The following is a 12,230-nucleotide window of genomic DNA, read 5'->3' as shown; positions in this document are numbered from 1 at the left end:
GCTAAACAACACCAACACCACTGCTGCATGTAATCAAACCGTGTCACTTCCTGTTTTCACTCCAACATGGCGGCGGTCCTCCGGTCGCCGACCCCCGGGTCACGTGACTGCAGATACTCTATTGCAGTGGCGCCATGTGACCACTAGAGGGCTCCGTCTCCACTGAAACATGCAGCCTCATCTTCCCGACTCCACCGGGTCTCAGACCACAGCGCCATCAGCTGATAGGCTGACGATGTGTCCAGAGTGTCTCGTCACATTTGTTGTGTAACGTTAGCGTCAATGCTAGCATCTCTTCCTCCAGCTTGTTGGGGTGTTTCCATGGTAACTGGGCTCTGTAGATCCTGTACTGCTGCTGTCAACCAGCTTTTCCTGACAACCTCCACCCAGCAGCAGCTCCACCCAGCAGCAGCTCCACCCAGCAGCAGCTCCACCCAGCCTCCACCCAGCAGCAGCTCCACCCAGCAGCAGCTCCACCCAGCAGCAGCTCCACCCAGCCTCCACCCAGCAGCAGCTCCACCCAGCAGCAGCTCCACCCAGCAGCAGCTCCACCCAGCCTCCACCCAGCAGCAGCTCCACCCAGCAGCAGCTCCACCCAGCAGCAGCTCCGCTCGTTAGCCGCCATCGTTAGCCCCCAGGCCCCAACACCTCAATACCCCCGACACCTCCTCCACCCACAAGACCTTCCAAGACTTTTTAAATGCATATTTGTAAATCTGGTGACCCTGGTGAGGGGTCAGAGGTCAGAGGTCAGACTGCGTTCTTACCTCAGCTGAGTTCTTGTCGACGTAGATGTGAACGACTCCTCCATGTTTGTTACACTCATCAATCACATCATGCTGGATGTCCACTTCCCATCCAGGAGGCTCCTCACTGGAGACACACACACACACACACACACACACACACACACACACACACACACACACACACACACACACACACACGGGGTGGTCAGTCAGAGGTTACTGCAACAGCACCTTCCATATCAGGTCATTCTGAGCTGCAGGTAGGAACACCTGGGGCACCAGGTCAAAGGTCACAGCCTAATACCTGACTACAGTGTGTTTACTGCTCTGAACTCTGAACAGGACCGAACCGACAGAATAAATCAGACAACGTGTCCATCAGCCTGACCGCTCACCGTCTCCAGGAAGTCCCAATGGGGACAGAACCCACCAGGTGAAGAGGCTGGTTCTGACTGATGTGAAGTAAACTGTGTGTGTGAGTGTGTGTGTGTGTGTGAGAGAGAGAGGGACACCTGTGGGGGACGAACATGTTGGACAGCTGGAAGCAGTGTGTGGCCAGAGGCTGAGACGGCAGGCTCAGAGGAGCAGAGTTCATGTTCATGGCTGGATTCATGGCAGCTGGAAGAGAAAACCCCGAGTTAGAGAGAGCCGGAGAGGAACCCTGGGGGGCAGGAGGCAGAGGAACCCTGGGGGGCAGGAGGCAGAGGAACCCTGGGGGGCAGGAACCGGGAAGCGGGGGGGGCAGAGGAACCGGGGGGGGGCGCACCGGAAACAGCAGCCATGGCTCCGATGGCGATGGCTCCACTCATCTGTAGAGCCTGCTGGGCGGCAGGAGGGATCTGCAGCCCTGTACCTGCAACACACACACACACACACACACAGACACACACACACAGTCATGAGTGCCTGCACATGCAGAGGCAGGCGTGGGTGGATGGAGAAGCGGGTGGAGGCGCCCTGACCCTCAGCCAGTCGAGCCATCAGCTGCAGCCTGCCGGTGGTTCCCAGGTCGATGCCGGAGCGCTCCAGCTCGTCGTTGTCCAGGAAGGAGGAGGCGGCGGCCGCGTCGCCGCGTTCCGTCACGTGGCCGACCTTCATGGGCCGCCCGGCCAGTTCGAAGCCGTTCAGCTGTTCCAAAGCTTTCTTGGCACACTCTGCATCTGCGAACTGACAGAACTCACTGTTCACAGCCGCTCACGGGGGGATGACGGCCGCGGCGCGGGGGCATGAGGGGATGACAGCCGCGGCGCGGGGGCATGAGGGGATGACGGCCGCGGCGCGGGGGGGATTGACGGCCGCGGCGCAGTGGCGTGGGGGGGATGACGGCCGCGGCGCGGGGGCATGGGGGGATGACAGCCGCGGCGCGGGGGCATGGGGGGATGACGGCCGCGGCGCGGGGGGGATGACGGCCACGGCGCGGGGGCATGGTGGGATGACAGCCGCGGCACAGGGGCGTGGGAGGGATGACGGCCGCAGGGGGGATGAGGGGATGATGGCCGCGGCGCGGGGGGGGATGACGGCCGCGGCGCAGTGGCATGGGGGGATGACAGCCGCGGCGCGGGGCCATGAGGGGACGACAGCCGCGGCGTCGGGGGGGATGACGGCCGCGGCGTGGGGGCATGGGGGGATGACGGCCGCGGCGCGGGGGCATGGGGGGATGACGGCCGCGGCGCGGGGGGTGGGGGGATGACGGCCGCGGCGCAGTGGCGTGGGGGGATGACGGCCGCGGCGTGGGGCAATGAGGGGATGACGGCCACGGCGCGGGGGGCATGGGGGGGATGACGGCCGCGGCGCGGGGGGGATTGACGGCCGCGGCGCAGTGGCGTGGGGGGGATGACAGCCGCGGCGTGGGGGCATGAGGGGATGACGGCCGCGGCGCGGGGGCGTGGGGGGATGACGGCCGCGGCGCAGGGGCGTGGGGGGATGACGGCCGCGGCGCAGGGGCGTGGGGGGATGACGGCCGCGGCGCAGGGGCATGAGGGGATGACGGCCGCGGCGCGGGGGCGTGAGGGGATGACGGCCGCGGCGCGGGGGCATGGGGGGATGACGGCCGCGGCGCAGGGGCATGAGGGGATGACGGCCGCGGCACAGGGGCGTGGGGGGGATGACGGCCGCGGCGCGGGGGCATGAGGGGATGACGGCTGCGGCGTGGGGGAGGACGGCCGCGTCGCAGGGGCGTGTAGGGGAAAGCGGCCGCGGCGCAGGGGCGTGGGGGGCATGACGGCCGCGGCGCAGGGGCATGAGGGGATGACGGCCGCGGCGTGGGGGGGATGACGGCGGCGGCGCGGGGCGTGGGAGGGATGACGGCCGCAGGGGGCATGAGGGGATGATGGCCGCGGCGCGGGGGGGATTGACGGCCGCGGCGCAGTGGCGTGGGGGGGATGACGGCCGCGGCGCGGGGGCGTGGGGGGATGACGGCCGCGGCGCAGGGGCGTGGGGGGATGACGGCCGCGGCGCGGGGGGGATGACGGCCGCGGCGCGGGGGGGATGACGGCCACGGCGCGGGGGCATGGTGGGATGACAGCCGCGGCACAGGGGCGTGGGAGGGATGACGGCCGCAGGGGGATGAGGGGATGATGGCCGCGGCGCGGGGGGGATGACGGCCGCGGCGCAGTGGCATGGGGGGATGACAGCCGCGGCGCGGGGCCATGAGGGGACGACAGCCGCGGCGTCGGGGGGGATGACGGCCGCGGCATGGGGGCATGGGGGGATGACGGCCGCGGCGCGGGGGCATGGGGGGATGACGGCCGCGGCGCGGGGGCGTGGGGGGATGACGGCCGCGGCGCAGTGGCGTGGGGGGGATGACGGCCGCGGCGTGGGGGCATGAGGGGATGACGGCCACGGCGCGGGGGCATGGGGGGATGACGGCCGCGGCGCGGGGGGGATTGACGGCCGCGGCGCAGTGGCGTGGGGGGGATGACAGCCGCGGCGTGGGGGCATGAGGGGATGACGGCCGCGGCGCGGGGGCGTGGGGGGATGACGGCCGCGGCGCAGGGGCGTGGGGGGATGACGGCCGCGGCGCAGGGGCGTGGGGGGATGACGGCCGCGGCGGAGGGGCATGAGGGGATGACGGCCGCGGCGCGGGGGCGTGAGGGGATGACGGCCGCGGCGCAGGGGCATGGGGGGATGACGGCCGCGGCGCAGGGGCATGAGGGGATGACGGCCGCGGCACAGGGGCGTGGGGGGGATGACGGCCGCGGCGCGGGGGCATGGGGGGGATGACGGCTGCGGCGTGGGGGAGGACGGCCGCGTCGCAGGGGCGTGTAGGGGAAAGCGGCCGCGGCGCAGGGGCGTGGGGGGCATGACGGCCGCGGCGCAGGGGCATGAGGGGATGACGGCCGCGGCGTGGGGGGGATGACGGCGGCGGCGCGGGGCGTGGGAGGGATGACGGCCGCAGGGGGCATGAGGGGATGATGGCCGCGGCGCGGGGGGGATTGACGGCCGCGGCGCAGTGGCGTGGGGGGGATGACGGCCGCGGCGTGGGGGCATGAGGGGATGACGGCCGCGGCGCGGGGGCGTGGGGGGATGACGGCCGCGGCGCAGGGGCGTGGGGGGATGACGGCCGCGGCGCAGGGGCGTGGGGGGATGACGGCCGCGGCGCAGGGGCATGAGGGGATGACGGCCGCGGCGCGGGGGCGTGGGGGGGATGACGGCCGCGGCACGGGGGCGTGGGGGGGATGACGGCCGCGGCACGGGGGCATGAGGGATGACGGCTGCGGCGTGGGGGAGGACGGCCGCGTCGCAGGGGCGTGTAGGGGAAAGCGGCCGCGGCGCAGGGGCGTGGGGGGATGACAGCTGCGGCGTGGGGGGGATGACGGCCACGGCGCAGGGGCATGAGGGGATGATGGCCGCGGCGCGGGGGGGATGATGGCCGCGGCGCAGTGGCATGGGGGGGATGACGGCCGCGGCGTGGGGGCATGAGGGGATGACGGCCGCGGCGCGGGGGCATGGTGGGATGACGGCCGCGGCGCAGGGGCATGAGGGGATGACAGCTGCGGCGTGGGGGGGATGACGGCCACGGCGCAGGGGCATGAGGGGATGATGGCCGCGGCGCGGGGGGGATGATGGCCGCGGCGCAGTGGCATGGGGGGGATGACGGCCGCGGCGTGGGGGCATGAGGGGATGACGGCCGCGGCGCGGGGGCATGGTGGGATGACGGCCACGGCGCAGGGGCATGAGGGGATGACGGCCGCGGCGCGGGGGCGTGGGGGGATGACGGCCGCGGCGCGGGGGGGATGACGGCCACGGCGCAGGGGCATGAGGGGATGATGGCCGCGGCGCGGGGGGGATGATGGCCGCGGCGCAGTGGCATGGGGGGGATGACGGCCGCGGCGTGGGGGCATGAGGGGATGACGGCCGCGGCGCGGGGGCATGGTGGGATGACGGCCGGGGCGCAGGGGCATGAGGGGATGACAGCTGCGGCGTGGGGGGGATGACGGCCACGGCGCAGGGCATGAGGGGATGATGGCCGCGGCGCGGGGGGGATGATGGCCGCGGCGCAGTGGCATGGGGGGGATGACGGCCGCGGCGCGGGGGCATGAGGGGATGACGGCCGCGGCGCGGGGGCATGGTGGGATGACGGCCACGGCGCAGGGGCATGAGGGGATGACGGCCGCGGCGCGGGGGCATGGTGGGATGACGGCCGCGGCGCAGGGGCATGGGGGGATGACGGCTGCGGCGTGGGGGCATGGGGGGATGACGGCCGCGGCGTGGGGGGGATGACGGCCGCGGCGTGGGGGGGATGACGGCCGCGGCGTGGGGGGGATGACGGCCGCGGCGTGGGGGGGATGACGGCCGCGGCGTGGGGTGGGATGACGGCCGCAGCGCGGGGGCATGAGGGGATGACGGCTGCGGCGTGGGGGGATGACGGCCACGGCGCAGGGGCGTGGGGGGAAGACGGCCGCGACTGCGGCATGACATCCTGTCACCGTACTGTAGGCGCTGCACCATTACTGAGACATCTACCCAGACGGAGGACTCACGGTGATGAAGCCGTAGCCTTTGGAGCGTCCCGTCTCACTGTCCATCATCAGCTGGATGCTCTCAATCTGAGGAACACACACCGATTGACTCCCAACACATCCAGGAGTGTGTGTGTGTGTGTGTGTGTGTGCCGTACCCGTCCAAATGGCTCAAAGATCCCTCGCAGCATCTCCTCTGTGATGTTGAAGTGCAGTGATCCCACATAGAGCCTCATCGGGCCGCAGGCGCCTTTCTGCAGGACGGAGGCTGCAGCTGCTGCTCGGTTCTTCTCTGCCTGCGCGCGCGCGCGCACACACACACACACACACACACACACACACACACACACACACACACACACACACACACACACACACACACACACACACACACACCTCTTTACTCTCCACCTGCGCTCTCAGCCTGTTCTCAGAGTGTAGGTGTGTACCTGAGAGGCTTGCACAATGATGGGAACTCCCAGCAGCCTTTGCCCCGTCAAGCCGATGGCGAGGGGAACGGAGCCGGTCTCCACAAACTCGATGTACGCGATGCCCTTTGACCTGCGGGAGTTCCTGTCTGAGATCATCCTCACGTCTCGAACCTGCGGGGAGGCATGGCCGCAGCCGTTACCACGGCAACCGGCGGAGAGGTGCCGGGGGCCCGCCGCGCTCCTACCTGGCCCACTGCGGAGAAGAAGTCCTCCAGGTCTCGGGGGCGGATCCGGGCGGCCAGCTGCATGCAGAAGACGGTCCGGGCGTCTCGCTCTTCTGGAGTCAGGTTGTCGATCGGCTGTCTGCTCACACAACCACCAAACAGTCAGCCACAACAGGCCACGCCACGCCACAACAGGCCACGGCACCACAGGCCACGGCGCCACAACAGGCCACGCCACGCCACAACAGGCCACGCCACGCCACAACAGGCCACGCCACGCCACAACAGGCCACGGCGCCACAACAGGCCACGCCACAACAGGCCACGCCACGCCACGCCACAGCACCACAGGCCACACCACAACAGGCCACGCCACAACAGGTCACGCCACGGCACCACAGGCCACGGCGCCACAACAGGCCACGCCACAACAGGCCACGGCACCACAGGCCACGGCGCCACAACAGGCCACGCCACAACAGGCCACGCCACGCCACGCCACAGCACCACAGGCCACACCACAACAGGCCACGCCACAACAGGCCACGCCACAACAGGCCACGCCACGGCACCACAGGCCACGGCGCCACAACAGGCCACGGCACCACAACAGGCCACGGCACCACAGGCCACGGCACCACAGGCCACGGCACCACAGGCCACGGCACCACAACAGGCCACGGCGCCACAACAGGCCACGGCGCCACAACAGGCCACGCCACAACAGGTCACGCCACGGCACCACAGGCCACGGCGCCACAACAGGCCACGGCGCCACAACAGGCCACGCCACAACAGGTCACGCCACAACAGGTCACGCCACGGCACCACAGGCCACGGCGCCACAACAGGCCACGGCGCCACAACAGGCCACGCCACAACAGGTCACGCCACAACAGGTCACGCCACGGCACCACAGGCCACGGCGCCACAACAGGCCACGGCACCACAGGCCACGGCACCACAGGCCACGGCACCACAACAGGCCACGGCGCCACAACAGGCCACGGCACCACAGGCCACGGCACCACAGGCCACGGCACCACAGGCCACGGCACCACAACAGGCCACGCCACAACAGGTCACGCCACGGCACCACAGGCCACGGCGCCACAACAGGCCACGGCGCCACAACAGGCCACGCCACAACAGGTCACGCCACGGCACCACAGGCCACGGCGCCACAACAGGCCACGGCGCCACAACAGGCCACGCCACAACAGGTCACGCCACAACAGGCCACGGCGCCACAGGCCACGGCACCACAGGCCACGGCGCCACAACAGGCCACGGCACCACAGGCCACGGCACCACAGGCCACGGCACCACAACAGGCCACGGCGCCACAACAGGCCACGGCGCCACAACAGGCCACGCCACAACAGGTCACGCCACGGCACCACAGGCCACGGCGCCACAACAGGCCACGGCACCACAGGCCACGGCACCACAACAGGCCACGGCGCCACAGGCCACGCCACAACAGGCCACGGCGCCACAGGCCACGCCACAACAGGCCACGGCGCCACAGGCCACGCCACAACAGGCCACGGCGCCACAGGCCACGCCACAACAGGCCACGGCGCCACAGGCCACGCCACAACAGGCCACGGCGCCACAGGCCACGGCACCACAGGCCACACCACTCCGTGACAGGCAGGTGGCGCTGCTCTCACCGGATCGGACTCTTCTCTTTCCGGACCGGACTCTTCTCCTTGCGGATGGGACTCTTGCTCCGGGAGCGCCCGCGGCTGCAAACACACCGTTCGGTTAGAGGTGGACGGAGACGGCCAGTGGGGGGCGCCAGCTCCGGCCGTGGGGGGGGGGGGGACTCACTGCTTGTGGTGGTCCCTGTAGCGTCCTCCTCGCTCCCGGCTGCGGCGGCGCTCCCGGCTGCGGCTCCGTCGCCGCTCACGGCTGCGTTTCCGTTCCCGGCTGCGGCTCTTTTTCCGTTCCCGGCTTCGGCTCTTTTTCCGGTCCCGACTGCGCTTTTTCCTGTCCACAAACAGCCAATCAGAGCCCGGCAAGACGTGGCAGCCAATCGGGGCCCGGCTGGACAGGCAGGTTGTTCGCTGACACGGCGCTGGTGTTTGTTGTAATGATCCCTCTTGAGGAAATGATTTGCCCAAAATCAACCACTGTGTTTTCAGGGACTACTGGAGGTCAAGGGTCATGCTCAGGGACTTAATGCGGAGACCTGCTGGGGTTCAAGGGTCAACTTAACTTTATTAATCAAACACTTTAAAACAACAAAATCCAACAAAGTGCTGAACATAAATAGACAAGAAAACCTGAAGACCGGCGGGCGAGTCAAACGGAGGACACTGGGTCTTAAAGCAGAACCATGCAGCTGTTGCTCTGGTGCTCCCCCTGCTGGTCTTCTATGAAAGCTCACTGTCGTAAACGTTCACCGCCCCCCCACGATCCTTCTGACTTTTTGGGTTTTAAAGCTGCTGTAGGCAGGATTTTGCTAGTCAGTGCTAATTTTTCTGTGTTTTCTTTGGATTAAATGTTAGAGTATCCATTGATAATCCTTTAGGAGTGTAGCATCACTGCTCTACCGCGAAGGTGCAGCGTTTCCATCTGTCTCTGTTCTGAGCTGAAAAGGAACCTCGACAGCTCCAGGTATCTTTGGCCAATCAGAAGAGCCCCTGAGGCTCTAACCGTGATTGGTCGAGGGGCGTTTGTCGCACGTTCTTGTGGGAGGGGCTTAACTTGCGTAAGGGCGTGATGTCAGAGAAAACAGGACCGGATTGGCTGTGCTGGGTTTCAAATCGCCATCTTAGATGGGTCAAATCGCCATCTTGCTTAGGTAACCCTAAGCAAGATGGCGCAGATGCCGAATCCTGCCTACAGCACCTTTAAGCAGGAGGTGTCAGAAAAGTTCCCACAGGGAGAACCGGCTCGTGGCAGCCCAGCGTTCATAGCGACATCGCTTTTTGATCCTTGGATGTCGGCTCTTCCTATCACTGTGAAGCAGAATTGACCAGGCGGTGGATTGTTCTCCACTAACAGGGAACCCCAGCTGGTTAGAGGGTTCGTTTGACCCTGCTGATGATGTGTTGTAGCAATAGTAATGCAGAAGGAATTGCAGGTTTGTTCTCGCCAGATGTAGCCGGGTCAAAGTGCTGTTTTCAGGACAGACACCGGAGGGGGGGCAGCCAATCACCACCAAGTCTTTGTTTACCCCCACAGAGATTCTGGCAAACATTTATTGAGGTAAAAAAGTTGCATAGTTCTGATTTAAGACCTCCTTCAGAAATGGACCGGGAGGCTGTTCCACCTGGACCTGGGTACCTCCAGGACCTGAGCCTCCGTCTGGACCTGGGTACACTTGGGGACTCCTGACTTGTCAGTAAAGAGATTCGAACATGGAGACCACCACTGCACCACTGCACCACATCAGCGAGCACAGCTCTAGTCAGACCAACCTCTTGGAGCGCTCCTCCTCGCCGTTGGGACTCGTGGTCTTGGTGTCTTCCTAGGAAGGGTTGACAGAGAAGAGGAGGAAGAGGAGGAGGAGGAGGAAGAGGAGGAAGAGGAGGAGAAAACAAACTGTTCAGACAGGCCGTTCTGCTTCGACTGGATTTCTCTGTATTCTTCATCAAGTCAGCGCCGAGCTTCACTTCATAACGTGGATCCTTCATCCACACAAAGAGCTGAGCGCTCAAGCGCCAGAACCAGAACCAGAACCAGACTGCCAGACAGACCAGAACCAGCAGGAACAGCTAAACTTTTACTCTGAAACTGCTACTTTTACTCTGACAGCAAGGGCCTTTGTTTCATTGAACCTTTACACAATATAGTCAGATTCCACCCTCCAGTAACTGTAATCCCACTGTACCAAGGGGTAACTGTAATCCCACTACACCAAGGGTCAACTGTAATCCCACTACACCAAGGGTCAACTGTAATCCCATCACAAGCGGTAAGTGCAGCTGCCATGTGTGTAGTGTGTGTGTGTGTAGTGTGGTGACAGTGGCACGCAGCACCGCCAGATCTGACCTGCAGTCCACACTCAAACTATTCAATTCAGCTTTATTTATAAAGCGCCCGTTAGAACATGGCCGTTTCTAGACTTCTACAGAGCAGAACCAGGCTCAGTGGAGAACCCTGCAGAACCAGGCTCAGTGGAGAACCCTGCAGAACCAGGCTCAGTGGAGAACCCTGCAGAACCAGGCTCAGTGGAGAACCCTGCAGAACCAGGCTCAGAGGAGAACCCTGCAGAACCAGGCTCAGAGGAGAACCCTGCAGAACCAGGCTCAGTGGAGAACCCTGCAGAACCAGGCTCAGAGGAGAACCCTGCAGAACCAGGCTCAGAGGAGAACCCTGCAGAACCAGGCTCAGTGGTGGTCTTCCTGCTGTCCCGGTTGGGGTGAGGGGACAGACAGAGAAGGAGACAGGACAGACAGGCTCTTGTCTCTATGTACATTTCACATATAAACAGAGAACAGAGGCTACAGGAGGAACAATCATCAGTGACACGCAGTAATAGAATGAAATTATATAGAAACCAGAGAAAGGAGCTGAACTGGGAGCCGGTTCCACATGGCAGAAGTTAAGGAACTGCTTACACCCACTGGCTCAGGTTCCTCAATTACTCAATGGATCAGCTGTTTTGACTGATGCCTGGTTAGAAGCTGAGTCCAGGTTGTCTCATTAGATGAATGGATCAGCTGATTGATGTTCAGACACGGGGACAGCCAGCAGACACAGGGACAGTCAGTCACACGGGGACAGTCAGTCACACGGGGACTCTCACCTTCTTGTATGGCGCCTCCAGCATTGCCTCGATGTCCAAGTCGTCCGCCATGCTGCTGAGACACACACAGCTTAGAATACCCCAGGTCAATGGTCCAGGTTCACCTGCATGGCGCTCACCTGTTCCTCACCTCATGCTATCAGACAGCGGCGAGCTAACAGCTACTAGCAGGCTAGCAGCTATTAGCCGGCTAAAAGCAGAACAGCACCAGGTCAGCAGCAGCGAGCTAGCAGCAGGCTAGCAGAGGGCTAGCAGCAAGCTAACAGCGGGCTAGCAGCAGGCTAACAGCGGGCTAGCAGCCATCGGCGGGCTAAGCTAGTGGGCCTCACACTGTGAGTTGTCTCTCGGGCTGAGCACCCTCCTGAGGCCGGGGGAAGGAGGAAGCTTACCTGCCAGCCAGACGCCCGGGGAGTCGGGGCCTAGGAGTGGTGGGTCTGCGTGGGGAGCGCGGGCTCTTCAGGGCTCGCAGCGCGGTACGAAGCGACGCGCTCCACTGAACGACGAATGGAGTCACTGAAGTATCGCGAGATCTTCCGCCCGCGAGATCAAAACATTTTCTCCTGTTTGACTTTTTCTACAATTCTACAATTTCATTTAGCAGAAGCTTTTATCCAAAGCGACGTACAACACAAGCATGAATTCAGACATAAGAAACAAACCATAGTAAATGCTTCAGTTGCTTCAAGTGCGATTGGTCGAGGGAGCTGCCATCCAGTTGCAGAAGAGGAGCCACTACCCCCCCTCTCTTTTTGTTTTTTTTTTGTGTCAACTTAGTCAGTGGTACATAAGTGCTGGGTTTTAGAACACCTGACCTATTCTTCCCCAAACATGGAGTCGAATTAAGACCCTCGGTGTTCCCTGAACAATTGAGTCTTCAACTGTCTCTTGAAAGTAGAAAGAGACTCGGCGGAACGCAGAGTTAGGAAGTTCGTTCCACCATTTGGGAACAACAGAGGAGAAGAGTCTGGCTGGAGGTTCAGAGCCGAGCTGGACTGGAAGCTCCAGACGTCTCTCACATGCAGAGCGAAGAGGGCGTGAAGGAGAGTAGACCTGGATCAGGGAGTCCAGGTCGGCCGGAGCCGTTCTTGTAAGCGTTTTGTAAG

At 64.5% G+C, this 12,230-nt stretch overlaps 1 protein-coding gene across 1 annotated transcript in view; it reads right to left on the bottom strand.

The window, feature by feature from the left end:
* Positions 1–11,627, bottom strand: part of LOC115385413 (RNA-binding protein 39-like) — a 13,826-nt gene extending 2,199 nt beyond the window's left edge. Inside the window, exons 1-13 of the mRNA XM_030087403.1 lie at positions 11,517–11,627; positions 11,128–11,179; positions 9,797–9,846; positions 8,202–8,360; positions 8,042–8,116; positions 6,387–6,504; positions 6,160–6,312; positions 5,869–6,006; positions 5,732–5,797; positions 1,712–1,916; positions 1,516–1,602; positions 1,262–1,367; positions 768–873 (exon numbers count right to left, since the gene is read on the bottom strand). Coding sequence (XP_029943263.1) covers positions 768–873; positions 1,262–1,367; positions 1,516–1,602; positions 1,712–1,916; positions 5,732–5,797; positions 5,869–6,006; positions 6,160–6,312; positions 6,387–6,504; positions 8,042–8,116; positions 8,202–8,360; positions 9,797–9,846; positions 11,128–11,178 — 1,314 coding nt within the window. The 5' untranslated portion in view covers position 11,179; positions 11,517–11,627. The remainder of the gene's footprint in view (positions 1–767; positions 874–1,261; positions 1,368–1,515; positions 1,603–1,711; positions 1,917–5,731; positions 5,798–5,868; positions 6,007–6,159; positions 6,313–6,386; positions 6,505–8,041; positions 8,117–8,201; positions 8,361–9,796; positions 9,847–11,127; positions 11,180–11,516) is intronic.
* Between the last annotated feature and the right edge of the window lie 603 nt (positions 11,628–12,230).

The sequence above is a fragment of the Salarias fasciatus genome, unplaced genomic scaffold (assembly GCF_902148845.1).
Source record: "Salarias fasciatus unplaced genomic scaffold, fSalaFa1.1, whole genome shotgun sequence".
In the NCBI taxonomy this organism is placed as follows: Eukaryota; Metazoa; Chordata; class Actinopteri; order Blenniiformes; family Blenniidae; genus Salarias; species Salarias fasciatus.
This window is presented reverse-complemented; position numbering and strand designations above follow the sequence as displayed.